At 33.9% G+C, this 20,263-nt stretch overlaps 1 protein-coding gene across 1 annotated transcript; it reads right to left on the bottom strand.

Moving 5' to 3' along the window:
* Positions 1-18,504: 18,504 nt before the first annotated feature.
* Positions 18,505-19,575, bottom strand: Smp_147270 (hypothetical protein; the record flags this gene model as incomplete). The annotated part of the gene is made up of 2 exons (XM_018796021.1): positions 18,505-18,615; positions 19,483-19,575. The coding sequence occupies 2 exons, from the start codon at positions 19,573-19,575 to the stop codon at positions 18,505-18,507; spliced, it is 204 nt and encodes a 67-aa protein (XP_018650275.1).
* Between the last annotated feature and the right edge of the window lie 688 nt (positions 19,576-20,263).

Here is a 20,263-nt window from a genome sequence, read left to right as displayed (position 1 = left end):
TCCATAATGTCGAAGAAGTTCCCATTATGTTCTTCTGTCCACACTGTCAAACGCCTTCTCATAGTCAATGACGTTAATGTATAGTAACAAGTTCCACTCAAATGATTGCTCAACTAAGATCTGTAGTGTCACAATTGGGTATGTGCACGACCAATCCTTACGAAGTCCAGTCTGTTGATCTCAAACTTAGGCGTCTACTGCGTCTTTCATCCGGTTCAGCAACACTCTGATGAGCAATTTTCCTGGTACTGACAGTAGTATGATGCCTCTGTAGTTCTCACATTTGCTCAGATCTCCTTTCATTGATATCTTGATGAGTTATCCTTCTTTCTAGTCCGTTGGCAATTGTTCCTCTTCCCAAATCTTCTTGAATAGAAGGTGAAGCATGCTTGCAGTAACTTCAATTTCTGACTTCAATGCTTCAGCTGGTATAATGTTAGGTCCTGCTGGTTTCCCATTCTTGATTTGTCTGATGACAGGCCATCTTGATTTCATCGATCGTTGGTGGAGTGACAGCTGTGGGAAGGTCTGTGTGTGTTGCTTCAATTTCCGGTGGATTCAACGGAGATGGTCTATTCAACAGTTCGTCGAAGTATTCTACCCATCTCTTCCTCCGTTCTTGAACCTCCATGATTGTCTTTCCTTCTTTGTCCTTGACAGGCCTCTCTGGTTTGCTATATCTCCATGCCAGTTTCTTCGTTGTATCATATAGTTGTCTCATATTCCCTTCACTTGCAGCTTTTTCCGCCGTCATTGCTAGTACTCCCATGTATTTCTGCTTTTCGGCTTTAATGCTTTTCTTCACTTCCTTGTTTGCTTCTGCGTAGTCTGCTTGTGCTTTGACTTTCTCTGCATGTGTCCCACTGTTGTTAGTTGCTAGTTTCTTGTTCTTCCTTTCTTGAATCTTGTCCAGGATTCCCATAGAGATCCATTCCTTATGATGATGCTTCTTGAAGCTCAGCACCTCCTGACACGTTAAAGCTAGTGCTTCTTTGATCCCTTTCCAGTTGTCCTGCATCGTAGTTTCTTGTTTTTTCAGTAGATCTTATAAAGCTTGGAACCTGTTGTTGACAGTTATCTTGAATTGGTTGAGTTTGTTAGTATCTCAAAGGAAGGCTGTATTGAATCTTTGTAATGTTGTTCTCCCAGTTGTCCAGTGTTTCTCTAGCTTCGTTTTCATCTCGGCCACAACCAGGTGGTGATCTGAAGCTCTGCCAAATCCTCTTCTGATTCTCACATCTTCCATTGTCCTTCGGAATTGTTTGTTGATACAAATATGATCTATCTGGTTCTCTGTGATGTGGTCCAGAGAGATTCATGTAGCTTTGTGTATGCGTTTGTGGGTAAATATTGTGCAACCTATAAACAATTTGTTGAATGCATACAGATTTGCAAATCTGTCACCATTCTCGTTTCTCTCTCCAAGTCCATGTCGTCCCATGATATCTTCATATCCGGTGTTGTCCATTCTGACTTTGGCGTTTAGACCTACCATCAGGATGGTGAGTTCCTTTCTTGGGAAATTCGCTATGATTGCTGACAGTCTCGAGTAGAACTGATCTTTATTGTCGTCCTTGCTATCATTGGTGGGTGCATAACACTGGATAACATTTATCGTAATCCCTTCCTTCTTTGTTTTGAATGATGCTTTGATCATTCTGGATCCGTGAGATTCCCATCCCACGGGTGCATTTCGTGTTTCTTTGCACAGCATCAGAGCAACTCTTTCAGTGTGTGGAGAATTTTCTTCTTCGTGACCAGAGTATAACAGCATCTCTCCCGTATTTAGTGTTTGCTGTCCAGTTTGGGTCCAATAGGTTTCGCTGGTTTCGTATACTGTCAAGCTGTATCTCCTCATTTCCGTTGCTACTTGATTGTTTCTCCCGGTCTTCCAAATTGTCCGGACGTTCCATGTACCTATAAAAATTGTTGCTCTGGTTTTTAAAAGGGGCATTGGCCTCGTGACTTCTGAAGAATCTCGGCTTTCATCATGAGGCGTAATAATTCTTCCTCCATCTCCAGGTCAGAGCTTAAATAGTTTAATTTGTTAAATCTGGTTGGCGTCTTCTAGCAAGATTGTTTTCTACGAGATGGGGTTGCTGACCCAATGCTCACCCCTCCTATTTTACCTGGTCTTGGTACCAACAGTAACTCTAGAAGGCCTACAGGCGGAGTTATATCGAACATCGAACTTCCTTAAAACCTATTTTCAAATAGCGAATGATTAACTTCAATGATTTCGGAAATATTTCCGTTTGAGATTATTATATATTCTTGAAGATTGGAGTAGATTAACTCGTAGCGAGAAATATTACAATACATCAAAAGGTGACAAGAAAAAATGCTTTTTGTCTAAAAGTACATGTATAAGCATGGATAATCAATAAAATATATTGATTTTCCATCTTTTTTACTTGACTATGTATGATTTATGATCACTAATATATGGCAATTAGGTAATACACCGTTTGAACACTGATCTTTCTTGTTTAACTATTGCATTGTTATTATTACGGTTATTACTATGACTAGACGATCGACAGAAAAAGTACAAATTAAATTTAGTCTACAATTTGTATACTATGTTTTTATAAATAATAATTATGACTCAGTGAATGAAGACGTTGTCTGACAGTACGGAATAATACCCACTAGTTTGTTCAAGGTCTGGCAGCATATCCTCAGTCGATGAATCCAAACAAGTACGAAACATATCATTAATCGCAGTGTGTCGAGATGTCATTTCGAAAGTTTTGAGATCATGAGTAGGGATACCATTTTTTTTATCTGTTTACAAACTTGTTTTCCCATAGCAGTTTGGTAAGGCATTCTCAATAATCCATGGTAGTCTGTTCATAAAGTAGCTTAATGTATTGATGCATGACTTGGTGGTTATAACACTCGGCTATTAACCAATAAGTTATGAATTTACACTCCACTTAACCTACCTCTGTTTGAACAGTCAAATAATCTTATCAGTTTTTAAGCAAGCAGTCCGACACAATGAGAAGTAAATAATAAGTTATTTATGAATCAAAATTAATGTTTAATTGGTTCCTACTAAATCATGAACATATAACACTTCTTTCTCAACTTAAGAATGTTATTCTTCCTTTATGTACCCTAAACGAAGTACGGTTAGTTAAATCTATGCATTTCTGTTCATGTTCTCATATTGTGTATGTAGCTATATATAAATTATTTGTAATCCAGAAGAAAGAAAGCGATTATTTCATTCCATTTACAATACGATATTCATAAGCCTAACAAATATTGTTGTATCTAGCTAGATGTCTTATGCAAAAGTCATACTTAAAGATAGTTTTTGTAGCAGGCTGATATCATGTAAGCAAATATTGAATACCACGGACACTAAACAACTGTTCTGTCCTGGTTTGAGAACACTTATTAGTGGCTATTCACAACCCTTACTGCACCAAACTGAAGACTTTTTAATGTCAAGGTGAAGATAGTATTTTAGACTGCTAACTTGAAAATGACTAGTCAATATTTCTAAATCCAATTCGTTTGTGATATAAACTGATCATCATCTAACACCATAGATGATGGTCTTTTTTCTCTGCTGACATGACTGATCATCGTAACCTTAAATTTTAACAATCTCCAACCTACTAACTGAGCACTCACTACCAAAAAGAAATCCCCCAAATTCCAACAAAAAGTTATGATTAATGAAGTTCAACTTCTACACTACTAAGAAGTCATACCATTAAAATGAATCAACTCTCGAGTTTTTTTTCTTATTTTCATTTATTTTTCAACTGATGTCAACTACATAATAAAAGCTATCTTCAAATAATCGTTATGATCAACACTGAATATTATTGAACATCATTTAGTAAAATAATTTGAATCAGAAAGTTCATCAAAACTACTGAAAACATTTATTTGAGAAAAGGATCATTTCAATAAAACAACAAACATCACAACAATTAAAGTATACCTATTAGCTTTATAACACATGTAAGTCGTTTCTAATTGAACCATATACATAAATTAATCAATACTTAGCTGTTTATAGGCTTGGTTAGGGTGGTTGGTCAACAAATAATCGTTTTTTTTTCAAACAAGAAATAAACATTGAACACGTTTTCCAATTTTAATATTTATCTTCTACGTCATAAACAAACTATTCATTTGTTAGTTTATTTAGATGTAATTATCAAATGGTCTATACAATATTTTCGTCATGACAACAAGAAGATTTTTTGATTACATAGTAGAAGTAATATAATTGTGTCGAAAGCATATGAATATATGGTCCAGTAACTAAATGATATATGGGACATTATCAAAATATGAGACAAAATTTATCCTTAGAATTTCATTTAACTGTATGAAGTGGTTCATGAACAATATTCGATATTATTTTTGGACCTGTTACCAATTCATTAAGGTAAACATTTGATAAGATACATATTCATCCCTAGACTATATATTTCTTTTTATCTTGACCATTTTAGATTAGAATGAAAATGATCCTGTGTAGTCTTGATGAACCTGGTTAAAGAGCCGGATATTTATCTTTCGTCCTCTCAATTTCGTAAACAACACCCCTGCCACAAGAAGGCAGTGAGTAGGACTTCCCTGATAGTGGCCGTATACGCGTGGCCATATGAGAGCATTTCGAGAGGGAGAGCTGACTCTCCCCACCGTCGACCGTACCAGGGCATTTGGGAGCAACATGTTTTATACAGATGCTTTAGTTTTAAGTATTTGTAATCTGTGAACAAAATTAACTATAACCAGATAGATTAAGAAGGTTACATTCACTTGAGCAAATGGTGGTTAGTTCAAATTCGGTTAAACTATGGCTAATAATATATCACATGAAGTTCTGGACATTTAATATGATGGTTGACTATTATTAACTTATTTTTCTAAGTGAAATATTTCACTAAACATAGCTACCTTCTGATGAATCAAAATATAACTTTCTAAAGATACAAAGAAATATGATTAGTATCAGAAGGGGTTTTGTGGATATTACAGTAATTTTGATAGTTGAGATCATGAATCAGTTGAAGCTGAGGAGTCCCATGATAGGGCTAAACGGCCGTCCAGTGCTCCCAGGTTTTCCATTGTGGTCTAGCTTCAATTGATTCATGATCTCAACTATCAATTATTATGATTAGGTTAAATGGGTCGTGTGAATATTTTGTATTTTTTTCTAAGTATAATGACTAATGTCAGCTGAACATCATTGAAAACTGTTTTCATGGAAAGTTATGACCTATTAAGTCAATCTAATCTAAAGATAGTAACATAAATAACAAAATCAACTGAGAACCACACTTTAGCATAAATTGACTAAACTTAAAACTTTAACCAATAAAACTTGGACTTAATAGTTTGAATATATAATGTTCACTCCGAGACCTGCAGCTTTCGGCCAACATTCTGTGTAGAGTCGTCTGTAAAACACTTATCCGGTGCTTTATAGTCTTGGATGATTCAGTAAAAGTATACTATATTGACGTTCTTGAGTGAACCAATCAGGATTGAGATAGGGCCTCACAGACTTTTGAGCAAAATTGAATACACAGTAAAAGATACCTCGTATGTTATTATGAACTAGATGAAAATCAGTAATATTTTGTTTCCAAGATGCTTTAACTTGATCAAAGTATTCACAGTGCAACCAAACAACGAATATGACATGGTCCTTAAGCTAAATCACAAAAAATGCCTGATCCTGATACAGACTATGTGTGAGAGTATTTGATAGGATTCAACGCATAGTCAAGGGTGTTTATGTAGTTGAATAATATTCTTCTGCTCTAACTTACAACTCTAAATCTCTTACTTAATTTCTTAGTTTTATAAACAATAGAGAGGCAAACCTTCATTGCATTCCAACTGACATTAATAGGTGACGAAAACGCTGTAGGGTTATAAACCTAACTTACAACACTAGCCCGACCTCTTATGTATAAACTTAGCCTTTTTATCCCATTATAGTGAATAATTTAACAAGCAATGGTTAATTAATCAAATCGGAACTATTGTTCCACTGTAATCTTATTACTTTTCGTTGCTATGTATCTGATATTTTCACAGTTGAAATTACGAACTAATCTTGTCTGGACTACCATTGAAAACCTGGGAGCACTGAACAACCGTTTCGTCCCAGTATGAGACTCCTCATCAATGCGCACCCCATGAACAAACACACGAGAATCAAACACGTGAATTTCGCTGTCTCATGATAATGGTTAACCTCTAAACCACTGACCCGGCATCTGATGGTGTTAATGTTTGACTTCAATCAATCCACAATCTTACACAACTCTTCATACACTGCCTTCGGTGAATGACTGTCCCACACACGAAATGAATTGAACTCTACTTGTCACTGTTTGAAATTAAAACTCCGGGAGTCAAATCTTAAATAGATGCCGGCTCAGTAGTTGAGAGGTTAGGCGTTCGTACGTCAGACAAGAGGTTTGATTCCCGTGTATGAGGTCGTGGATGTTCACTGTTGATGAGTCATGTACTAGAACGAAATGGTTGTTCAGTACTTCCAGGTTTTCAGTAGTGATCCAGCTAAGATCAACTCAAGAATTCAACGGTGAAAATAATGCTATCTCCATAAGTCCTCTATCACTAATAATTATTTTATAACAAAACACTTTCCTGGTTGGCTAATGAGTCACCAAAGGTTTTCAGTGTAGTATAATATACTTTTACGAACGATTGTACTGCTACAACAACTGTAACCGTTATTATCACTGATCAGCTTTCTTATAACCCAAGATGACTTAATAATTCATGAAACTGAGAAATAGAAAGGAAGGAAAGTGTCATTGAATTATTTTTCTACAGGAAACTCAATCACCATCAGTCCAATGAATTTATGTTACTTTTTTTTCAAAACATAATCACTCTAACCCTTTGACAATGTTTAAGGATTGAACATCTAATTTCCTTTTGAATAGAAACTTACTTAGCTTTTTACTAAAAGGTAAGTTCATATGACCTTAATGATAGATGATTCTAATTATTTTCATTACTAGAATTTACACAATTGAATGAACAATATACACATGTGCTATTTTACAAGGTTAATTTCCTTTTTCCATTTAGTTAATTTCTCATATTCTGACAGTAATTAGTGTGTTATTTACTCTGACTGTTTCTTGTCTTTAAAATGTATTTCTTCATTCGATATAAACAGCTCCCCCGGTGGTTGATTCATTTAATATTATTATTACTATTATTATTATCACCAGATCCTGTATACAATAACCGGTTGGGATTAGTCAGGAATAAATGAATAAAGAAATTTCATTTAGTGGAAATCAAAAAAGAGAACATTTGTTAACACTTTGAAATCATTGTGAAGAAAAGGGTAAAATGAGTGAAGAAATGACATAAAACGCCCATCCCTATATATATATATATATATATATATATATATATATATATATGACGCATACTTGCAAATACACCGACCAACACACACCCGCAACTAATCAGTTCAACTTTTCTTTTATGTCTTCAAGTGATCAAGACATTTTTAGGTCACCAGTGTGTGAAATATAAGGGCAAACTGATCGTGTAAAAATGGATGTACATGGTACATTGCTGGTTGAAATTTGGGTGGCAACATAGATGAAACGTAGTAATTTTAAACATTTTGAAAGTATATGACATACAGTCAGAATGATTTCTCTCATAGGGGGTGGGAATTCATTTCATAGCTGAATGAGTGATCCATTCAACTGAAGCAGATGGTCTAAGCAAGTGTATTGGACTGACGGGTCTGACCTAAACAGATGATTAAATACAGGATATTGTGTTTGAACGACTGACACACAGACAGATAGTTTATTGACATAGTGTTCATTTCTAGCTTTATATTTATTATACAGTTGTAATTGTGAAAAGCCTTAACTTTAAAGATGAATCTAACGTAAAATAAACAGTCAGTATGGTCAGCTGAATATGTTAGCGATATGTTTTTCGCTATGCCCACCGGATATATCAAGATGACTTTCTACAGACAATTGGTCTCATCATTATGAGGCATCGATCTTTCTAGCATTTATATGAACGAAATCATCTACTGCTGACTGTCATTTTATTTCTGTTCATCATCTTTAGCGTTAAATAGTATAAAGAATACAAAACTATCAAGATACGTAAGAATCATAGGAAAATACTATAGTTTTGGACAAGCTTATATATATATATATATATATATATATATATATATATTGGTTTGAAATCTATGAGAAGACAGGCTTTCTAGTTGAGAGTCACGAAACAGTAATACTTTCTGGTTAGAAACTTATTATAAGATGTTTCAAATTAGCTCCAAATCAGTATAATATATGTAGAGATAATCGACTGATAGAATGACTATTCTAAAAGTAACATTTAGTCTGATTAACTACTTAACGGAAACTAATATTATTACTTTGCACCTAATCCCTGATTTTAAACAAACACTCAGAGGAAAATTTTAATATCTATATCAAGCTAAATAATACATGAAGGTGGTTAGGCGTATTAAGGGTATGAATAGAAGTAACAAAGAAGAAACTACTTTAGAATCTAACAAGTACTGACTGTATATGATTGGAATCCACTGCATTCTATGTTGCCTAACTATAATAAATTTGACTATTATGCAGAAGGGAAATAATCCATATATTCTATAATCTAATTTTAAATAGCTATCACTGAGTGATTGTCTTTACATAATAAAATTGAAAGTCAAAATTGATATTAAACAATTTTTTATTATTGCATCGTGTTGTTGGGATGAGTGGATTCGACATTTCATATAGCTGATGGGTTTCGCTTAGATTATCGTAGAAAACGAGGAAGTATTGGACAGCTGTTTCATCCTAACGTCGGACTCCTTAGTAATGAGCATCTACAACCCTAGCACATATTCACTCTCCGTCAAATGTTAGGGCACCGTCATACTTAGTACAGACCAATTATTGTTGTATATTTCGATATCAAGGTTACCTTCCATTGGTTGGACAGGACCTTCTAGTTTTGCAGTGAACACTTAACTATTAGAACCATTAGTCTGTAGATGTATGCTACTGGAGTGTCCTATACTAGGATAGAATAACTGCTCAGTGGTTTCGGGCTTTCAATAATACCCCATATAAGGTTAATCTGTGACAAATACAAAATGTAAATCAAACTTAACTTCACAAAATTCTTTCAGCTTAGTTAACGACTAATTTAACCTTAAGAAAACCCATTTACCACATAAAAGTTTATGTAATTAACTTTGTGTCACAATTATATCAGACTTTTGAAAACTAGCTAGATGAATCAAAGTTTGAACTTGGACTTGATAGAAATCTGAATACTTTAATCATTAAACCAGTTCTTCAAAATGAACACATTGCTTGAAATAACTTTATATGTTGAATAGATCAAATGAAACACCGAATATTTACACAAGTTTTCATAAAATCATTTACTTAAGTTCTTCGTTTGAAATTTAAAAAATATTTTTGTTCTTATGTTATTACGATATTAATATTTCTAACTCCGCCTGTAGCTCTTCTAGTGTTATTGCCGGTCCCAAGCCAGGGTAAAGGAGGAGGGTTAGACATGGGGTTAGCGACCCCATCCCGTAGGAAACTAACTCGCTAAAAAAAGACTAACCAGAAATAACCATTCAAACCATTTAAACTCTGCCCTAGGAGTTGAAGGAACACTTATGACTCCTCATGATGAAAGCCGAGATCCTTCGGAAGTCACGAAGCCGATGCTCCCCCCCCCAATTAATATTTCTTAGATGTATAAATTAATATCTGACTAATTAATTGCTTTCTGCATTTCTATAATTCATATTTTATAGAAATAACCTAATAAAAACAATGAATTCAAATAAATTATTAAAAAGTCAATTTAATTAAATCGCTTAATACACACACACACAAAAAAAAAGAGAAATAATCAACAAAAATAATATTGGGACATATTATAATCCATAATTACTGTATTGAAAAAAACATCTGTTTATCAAATTAACTAACTAAAAGAAAAAGAGATGGATATATGTATATACCCTTAGTGAAAGGTATCTATCTATATGTATTGCTTATGTATGATTTTTATATTTTTCATGGAAACATTGTTTTTTTTCTCTCTCTCTCTCTCTCTGTGTATTTGTCCATATGCCATACATTAGATTTTGATTTTACATTCATATAATGAAAAATAATTATGATCTGAGTTAGAATTGATTATGGTGAATAATTAGAAAACAAAAAAAAGAAAAAAAGAAAAGAAAAGAACAATATTTTCTATATTGAACAAATCAGTCATGAAGTTGACTAGTTTAGATTGATTGACAAGAATAATGTAAAGAATAAAACAATAGTTCATATTGGATAAAGGTGTTATACATTTACAGAATGAATAAAATCAAAAAAGACATTCTATTTTTTTTCTTTTTTTTTGAGTCAATTTTGTCATATTTTACTTAAACTTTTGATTAGTTACTAATCTGATGAATTAAACCTTTTTTAATATAGGTAAGATCATGAGTCAATTGAAGCTAGACCACCATGAAAAACATGGAAGCACTAGATGACCGTTTCGTCCTGTAGTGGGACTCCTCAGCAGTGCGCATCCACGATCCCGCCTCCCGGGATTCGAACCCAGGACCTACTAGTCTCACGCTAGAGCACTTAACCAATAGACCACTGAGCTGGCATCCGGCATAAAAAATTACTAAAATCTCCACAAAACCCCCTTGCGATAAACTTTTTTTAATTTATTTTGAATTACATTTACTCTAATAAATATCAAATACTAATGAATTGACTAACTGAATGTACAGTATTCTATAAATAGAGTTTTATGTTAACTACTCTGTCGAGTGATTGAACTTTACATGAGGATAATATCCAGTAACGAAATTATAGTTAATATATTCAAGGTTAGGAATGATTCTTTAGGTTAGCTAATTATTTTATTAAGATGTTTAAACAAAAATGTAGTGTCATAAAAATAATAAATTATTTGAATTCACTTAGTATTGTTTGTTTGAATCTTCCCATTGATATTTAGGACTGCAGTTGGTCAGTCTCTTATTGGCATATGTGCATACTGTGCGTATTGCCTCGATATAGCCTTAATTCACAAACATTGTAAGCAAAGATGGATCCAGTAGCTGAGTGGATAACGCGATGGCGTTTGAAGCGATGCAGGCACATCCAGCTGACGAGTCTCAAATAGGATGAAACACACGTCCTGGATTCCACTGCTAGCCACTATCCATCTTTGCTTATAATAACTTATTTGTCTTCTGTGTTTACATAACACTAACCCACTGTTGTTTTAATAATTAAATTATACAATTTCAGTTAGTGTATAGCAGGTGTGAAGCCCAGATAAACTTTAAACTTTTAACTGTTACATAAAACAGCAATCATACGTTATATGGGTTAGTCATTTAATTTCCATTGACTCTGGAAAATGGTTGCAAAATATCATGAACTGACCGAAGTTATAAATGTAAACTATTAGATGTCGACTGAGTGGTATAAAGGTTAAGAACTGTTTGACAGATCTGACTATCCTTGGTTCGATACCTAGTGGGATTACGAGTGCTCATTGCTGAGGAATCCCATATCAAGATGAAACGGTTACTCAGTTCTTCCTGGTCTTCATTGGTTGCTAAAATAGGGTCGGTACATGATGTAAAGCATACGATTATAAAATAATACTGATTTGTTACATGGTTAAAGGTGTAAAAATTAATGACCCCTGAAACCGAATATTATTTACAAGGGGTATATGAACAGTTGACTGAGTTTCGAAAAGTAGTAAACGCCTAACTTATTCAAACGGATTCTCGGCATTTATTGTTACTTAATTACGAGTAATTTATTATAACCCAGGGGAAATTATTGGTTTAAAGGATTAAATATAGTGGTAAATGAACAGCAGGTATCATCAGAAGGATTAGGCTGAACTATGTATTGAAGCTTATTTATATTGATATTGCTATCAATAGGAAGATACAAGTAAGCAACATCAAGTGAATTGTGTTCAATGGTTTACAGATTTCTGTTGGGATACACTCAAATTCTATCTAAACAAGTTGAATATTCATTTTCATTACAATCAAGTTTTAAAGCAATTAGTCCCTTTGATAAATTTCGATAATGTAATGAGAAGACGAAGATTATCAGAACTATGTGATATATTAGCGCAATACATTTCGAACAATCTGATCACACATATACTTGTTAAGAATATTTATATATAAAAATAAAAGGTCAACTAGACTGGAATTGGGGGGGGTAAGAGGAGACAAGGATAATAATGATAAAATAATGTGAAAATAATTTGACACCTAATCACTCTGGATAATAAGCATATATTACCAGGGTAGGTTTAAAGAGAGAACAAACTGTTTTTGAATACACAAAGGGGGTTTAAATTTTCGTATGACTAAGGCTTCAATCAAGTTTTATCTATAGTTTACTTAACTGAAAATACTGCATATTTACTCTAGAATCATAGTTGTTTGTTTCAATTCATTACAGAACTTCTATTCTTATCTAGATAAATACTATGACAATTGAGAATAGACTATTCGATAAGTGATGTTTACATAAATTTGTAATTTATCAACTGTTGTTTACATATGCACACATTTACTATGATACTGATTATTTCGATGACTGAAAGTTTAGATTTTACAAATGTTATCTCTTTTTTCTCTCATTTATTTCCGCTAGTAAATACACACAACTAGATTGAGTTAAGAATTATAAGAATAACAAAAGATTTCCAATCCTTTGTTTATGTTAACATTTGAATAAACATTAAAAATAATAAACCAATCAGAGATGAATGATTCAAATGAAACCATCTTTAATGTATAAAACAAAGAACAAGATCTTTCAGTCATTAGAACTGCATGCAATTTGATAATAATAGTAAGAGGATAAAAAGAAAATCTTAAAGAGAGAAGAAATATTAGAAAATTTATAGGTATTCATTCATTCATATCGTTTTTCATTCCGTTTGATTTCACATGAAACGAAGTGTTTGTGAATAGTTCTAGTTTATCTCTTGAATATGTACGTTTGTGTGATTGTAATAATGAATAAATAACCAAGAGCAAAACTGTGATTCAGAATAAAATAGTCAATTAGTTTTAAGAAAATGTAGTATAAGATTGAGAGAATTATATGTAGATAGTGTGGTAAACAATTCTATGTCGCCATGTTTTTTTTAAGGTCAAACTTAAGAGGTTTATTGGTTTTTCATATGTATAGAAATGTGTGTATCTTATTTCTTTAGTGCAAAGGTGCTATTTTAAATATAAAATTGTATATACAGTCATACTAGAAACTTTTTAGTTGTTTAGGAAAAGTTTTTCTAAGTGTTTAAAACTTGAACAAATGACTTTATGAGTTTATTCTGGAAACAAACGGGTAGTAAGAAGAGCTTTTCATTAGGTTGTAAAAATGAAGGGTAGTGTTTGTTAGTACAAGAGTATTTATAGTGTTTGATAAGAGTATATGAGGGTATAGATGTGATTAAGGATTCACGTTTTCATTCCTTTTATTTCCAATACCAATTTAGAGTAGGCAAAGAAAACAACACAAATTATTAAACAAAGAAAAAAGTACTCAGCTCTGTTATGCTAGTCAGGAAATTATCAGAAGTTAACATTTTTAACTCCTTCCGACACTGCCATCAGAATGTTTGATCACAAAAATGTCATGTTATTTAAACATTGAAGAGAAATCTTAAGCCAGGATTAAATGATCTTTGGTGTTCGAAGAGTGTACAGAGAATAGACAAAGATAGATAACTAGCGTAAGGCATGGTATGAATAACTACCTATTCAATTTACCATACTTAAAACCAGTAAGGATACGGGAAATGAACAAGTTGCAAAACACAAGTCAAAATATTAGTAATAACAGTGTTAATAATACATATAAGTTATGTTTTTAAAATAACATTTCCTTCAGAGAATGAGCGAGGTCCCATTGATCGAGAAAATATACTGGTTCGAAGGTTAGTAACAGATTGGGTGGGGAGCCTTGAGTGAAGTAATATATATTTTTACTAGCAATTTTTTCCACCATTTACCAGGTTATTGGATTCAGTTTGAATTTCAGAGAGAAAAGATCACCAGGAGTATTAACTAATTTAATTCATGCATTCCAAGGTTTGGTGGACTCCTTGAATGAGTTTCATTACACTTCCCCGCTTTAACAAACCGAATAAGAAATTTTTTTGACCTAGTCATATTTGAACCAAAGGATTATTGGAAACTTAAATATTGATACTGAAATGACACGACCATTTATATATAAACATTTAACTACTCACAATTATTTAAGTAAATAATTATGATTCATAAAAAATTAGGGCTCTATCAACTTTTTTTACCAACCGATTTGACTGAGAGCAGGAAAACACTGATCAGGTTTTAACCAACATATTATCATCAACGAAAATATTGGTAAGTACCAACTTTTGTCATTGAGGACCTTTAAATATTACATAGCTTCAGTTGTAGAATTAAGAACCACTACTATTTGGTTGGTTTTGTTTCTCAATGAAATCAGGTTTTGATACTTGAACATAGATTTAGATATTAAGTTTAGCATTTTAATTGTGATTAGCGTCTAAGGGAAAAATTTAACTGTTTACCAGACAATGTGACGCTCATTAGTTACTCCTAAGCCCACCAATGCTATTGGTTAATTATATTTTTAGGATCATTCAATTATGGTAGGTCTGATTTTGTTTAGTATTAGAATTGTTGTCAGACAATATGCAACAAAACATTCTGAATCATATCGATACAACGGTTATAAATTAATCAAAACGTTTGAAAATATATTTGATAAATCAAAGGAAAATTAATACTAACTTATGAAGCTCTTTGTGATAATATTTTTCAGTCAGTCAGTCAGCTACAATGTAGGACCAGGCACAAATATGCATAGGTCCAAGTTGCCATAACCTCATTAATACAACAAGATGAACACCAAATTCATAGAAGTGGTTAATTTGATGGTGGTAATATATAAAATAAAGATTGTATATAAGGACAGAGTGCAGGAAAAAAGAAAGATACGAAGTAATTTTAATCTCATAGTTTAAGGGAAGATAAAGAGTGTATACACCTGCGCCATTGTGATCGATGCCCCCAAAAGCCCTGGTACGGCCGAGAGTGGGGAGAGTCCGTTCTCCCTCTCGAAATGCTCTCACACGACCGCGTGTATATAGCCTCTGCAAGGGAAGTCCTACTCATTGCCTTCTCGTGACGGGGGTGTTGTTTACGGAATTGAGAGGACAAAAGATGAATGTCCGGCACTTTAACCGGGTTGGTGGACACGGAAAGTCCACCTAGGGGAGTTGGAAAACCTCATTCCGAACCAATGGTGCACATGGGCTCCAGTATCCTAAGTAAACAAATGGAGTATGAACCAATGGTTGGTCACTGGCTACCATAGGACTGCACCTCCTTAGGTTGCTCCACTGCCTTGTGGATTAGAGCTTCAGGTAGAAGGCTCCAGGTGTGGCCCCTTAAGAAAACCACCTGCTTCGATCTGGGCACCCAGACAGTATCATAGCCTTCACACAATTAAATGAAATGAAAATTTTTTTGTGTGACACATATGTATCTGGTGCCATTTTGTACCAATATTTATGTGTTCAAATAAATAAATAAATTGTGATCGATTCTGAGCCATGTCACCTAAAGTCTCCAACCATTGGTTACGATAGTCACGCGGACCCCAACCAAGTAGTCTGCAACTACCAACATGGCTCAGACTATAAGTTGGTGACTTAAAGGACTGATGCCACATTTTGGTTTGGTCACCCCTAACTCTTTTCCAACCATCCCCTACAGTAGTCAGCATATCGCATCATGGTAATCGGTGTTCAGGCATACGTAACACGTGGCCCAACCATCTCAGTCGATGAAGATTCACAACCTCATCAACTGATTTACCATCGTTCCCTAACAATCTACGTCTAACCTCATTATTACTTTCCTGGTGATTCCAGCAGATGCGAGCAATATTTCTAACGCATATGTGGTCAAATACTAGTAACTTACGAGTATCTTCTACTCTTAATGGTCACATTTCGCAACCGTAAAGTAGAACAGAACAAACTGCTGCGCAGTAAACTTGTCCCTTAATTGATAGACGGATATCTCACCCATAGTGACGTAAGTTGGAAAAAGCCAAACGAGCTTTTTTAATCCGTGAAGAGATTTTGTCAGACACTAACCCATTAGGGCTGACCAGACTTCCAAGATAAGTGAAGTTGTCGACGCGTTCGACTACTTCACTCCCTATCCTTAGTTCAGGTGTTGACGCAAGCCAGTCCTGGAGCAACAATTTACATTTAGAGGGAAGATCGCATCCCAAACATTCTAGTATTGTTCCTCAGTGTTACCAAATCACTCTGTACTTTATCAGCGTCTTTACCAAACAGGATTATGTCAGCTGTGTATTGTAAGTCGATAAATGGGCCTCCTGGTAGGAGATCAATTCCTGAAAATTCAGTCGACGAGAGCGTTATTTCCAGCAGTAGGCCTATGATGAAGTTAAACAAAAATAGAGACAGTGAATAGCCTTGTCGGACAACATTTAAAGTTGCAAAACCAGATGACAGTTCGCCATAAGCTCTGACTCGACTAGTAGTGTTCGAGTAAAAAGCCTTCACATGGTTTACGTACTTCTGAGGTACACCTTTCAATGACAGACACTGTCACAGAACCTCTCGGTCTACAGAATCAAATACTGCTTGTTAGTCAAGAAAAACTATCATTGTCGGACGCCCATAAGCATGCCTATGTTCTGAAACCTGACAACTAGTGAATATGTGGTCGATATAGCCACGACCACGTCTGAAGCCAGCCTGATTTTCTCGTGTTTGAAGTTCACGAATCTTAGTTAGGTAACCGATAATTATTGAGGCTAGTATTTCAGATGCTATATTAGTAAAACTAATCCCTCCATGGTTATCACAGGATGATTTTGACCCCTTCTTATATATTGGGACAATCAGTGATTGTGACCAGTCGGATGGGATTACGTCCAACTCCCAGATTTTAGCTCAAATATTGGTCAACCTAATCGTTAAAAGTTAATCAACATATTTAAAGACCTCTAGAGCCAATCTATCTGGACCAGCTGCCCTTCCTTGTTTCAGATTAGTTATAGCTTTTTGAACTTCAATTAGAGTCGGGGGACCTACCTCAACGTACCATTCAGACTGTCTGGGAATGGTGGGTAAGTGTAGAGTAGCTGAAGGCCAGCTAAACCGTTCTCTAAAGTGTTCTGCTCATCGTTCTAAACGTCTGGACTGAGAGCGGATAAGAGTTTCATTTTTTTACGGGGTTGTCTCACTTACACTTGACTTATAATTCCGGTTGCTTTTATTAGTTTGAAGAATTGTCTGGTGTTACCTACAGCCGCTGTCTTTTCCATGTTTTTTATTTCGTTAGCCACCACTGCTCACAGTCGTTCCTTAGATTTTTGGTTAACCTAGAGCTTATTTGTTTTCGCTCATCATCATGTTCAGAGCCTGATGGGATGAGTTTACGAGAATCCATCAGTGAAATAGACTTAGAAGAAATCCATTGGTTTTTTGTAACCCTTTGGTTTAAACTACTAATAGATGTCACTGCTGGTTCTACAGCTTTTCCTATATCTTTCCAAGCAACATCTGGGTCAGCCTCGTTTTCAGAGATACCTAAGTGTGACCTCAAAGAACATAAGTTTATATGTGATTCCTTGTCTTCAATGAAGATGATTGCAGGTTACGATCTTACATACTAAGTGATGGAACCAATGACAAACATTTAAAGTTTAAACTGGCTAAACGAATAATAATTACTTTAATATCTAAAATAGAAACTTATTTCTGAATGACCTACACAAATGTGAGTAATGAAAAATAAACAACCAAACAGTAGTTACTCACAAGAGAAATAATTCAAAAACATTTCCTACATGTTAAAGTGGTTGGGCTAAATAGTTATATTTTGTAGTATTATAATCTATCAAAAAACTGAGGTAGTTTCATGAAAGCCAGCTATTAAAATCCTATTTGAGCCAGAATTTCCCGTTTAACTTCAATTGTTAATACTGTAGACAAAATATGAATATACATTAACTGACTAAAACACAGACTAATAGTTATTCAATATAAGATAATTGTAGGAGCTTTGATTAAATGTGATTTATACCTATAGAATCTAAACGATTAATACTTGTTTAAAGATCAAAGATTAATATATAGTTGAAATCATTAGTCAACTGAAGCTAGACTATCGTTGCAAACCTGGAAGTACTGGATGGCCGTTTCGTCCTATTGTGGGACTCCTCAGTAGTGCGCATCAAAGATTAATGTTAGATGAAATGAATCATTTAAAATGTCAGTATGTAACAGTGAAAATAATTAAATATCACATAATTAGAAATGTAAAATGAAAACTATATTTTAAAATGAACCATATAATTTACCTGATCTAAACACTTTAGAGTTACATTTGAAGATTTGTTCAATTTCATGTTCAGAAAATTGAGAACAACTAGTTTGAACAATAGTACACTATATAGGAAAGAAAATTGATTAATAAAAGGTTGTTTTACTTTCCAAAAAAACAATGAGGAATTAAGAGAAAGAGTACAAAATCTAAATAATTTATGGCGGCTATAGGCACATAACTATTATTGTTTTCATCAATAACAACAACTGAATTTATTGACATTTTCTGGCACTTATGCTTCTTATACAAATACCTTTATATTGTCTTTAGTCATATTATTGATTCCTTTGAAGTATTTTTAGAACATGGTGGGACCACTTCAACGCTGACTAAGATTAGGGAAGAATGAATGGAGGTTATGAAGGGATCTCACCAGGATATTCCATGAATTCATGAAATCATCAGTTCTTAGAATGTATTGCATTGGAGAATGTAGACTTCCGGTTATGTTCTTCATGATAACTACGACATACACACAAAGGTGGCTTAATAGTCAAGGGTCTAGGTCTTCTACTTGTGTGTATCAAGTTCAAACTTATTCTACCTAGTTTAGTATGGGCAGTCATTTAGTAGTAATAATGGTCTTCCCTCACGAAAAATGTGTGATTCAATCCCGAATATAAAACTTTTACTCGTTAAATAAATTAAATATGCTTGTTTACTCAGAGACCTATGATGATGTGGTTCACAAATGGTAACAGTGGCTCATCTGTATTCAATCTCTATTTTCTTTTAGATCATGAGTTTTACTATAATTTCATACCTTTTGTTTAGCAACTTCATTACTTATTTTCGAGATATGTCTTTAACGTTTCTCTTCTTGATTATCACTTTTACAGCTATTACTTAAATTTTTTTGATTGTCATGTTAATTTTATCTCTTCATATGGTAATATGAAATATGGCAAACTACATAGATAAACACGTACAGGTAAGTTCCTACTTCGTTCATGATTAGATGAACCGATATCAAATAATTTGTCCCAAATAGAAGAAAAGTCCCAAACTGTTATATGAAACATTTTTAGCGGTGATCAGTTACTGATTAACTTTAATTTATTGCTGATGAAAATAACAAATCTATGAAAATTCTTAAACGAAGACCATATATTGTGAATGATACTAGAGAACGGTTGTGTCATAATGATACAGTGACTAAATCTAAAAAGTCCTGGAAACTAATAACCTTTAAATACTGGTTTTAAAATAATTAGTTATAAATTTTTGGGTGGAATTGATGAATGAAGGGGACATCAGAAACGTTGGAAACTAGAATAAAATCTTATTTAGACAATCAGTGAAAATCCGGAAACATTAGACAGAAGTCTCGTTATAGTATGAGACCCCATTTGTGTACATTCCTGATCCCAACGACTATTAAACCCGGGGCCTTTAGTACTTGCTTAGATCACTTGACTATCAGATCAGTGAACAGTTGTTCAATAGTTCACATGTATAACTTCAATCTATACGCTATATTTTGCGCAACTAACTTCTAATATTGTTTGTGGATAACTGTCATACGCCTAGTGTTCATTGCTTAGAAGACTCACGTTCGGACGAAGTAGCTATCTAGTACTTCCTGATTTCCAGTGGCCGTTTAGCTAAGATCAATCTGTGATGAAAACTATAAAATTTAACAATCTCCATAAATCACTTATTGTACTAGAATGAAATTATAGTTTATTGACATCTAATTTCAGCTAATAA

The sequence above is a fragment of the Schistosoma mansoni genome, chromosome 2, assembly GCF_000237925.1.
Source record: "Schistosoma mansoni strain Puerto Rico chromosome 2, complete genome".
In the NCBI taxonomy this organism is placed as follows: Eukaryota; Metazoa; Platyhelminthes; class Trematoda; order Strigeidida; family Schistosomatidae; genus Schistosoma; species Schistosoma mansoni.
Note: the sequence above shows the minus strand (reverse complement) of the source record. Positions and strands in the feature narration are given on the sequence as shown.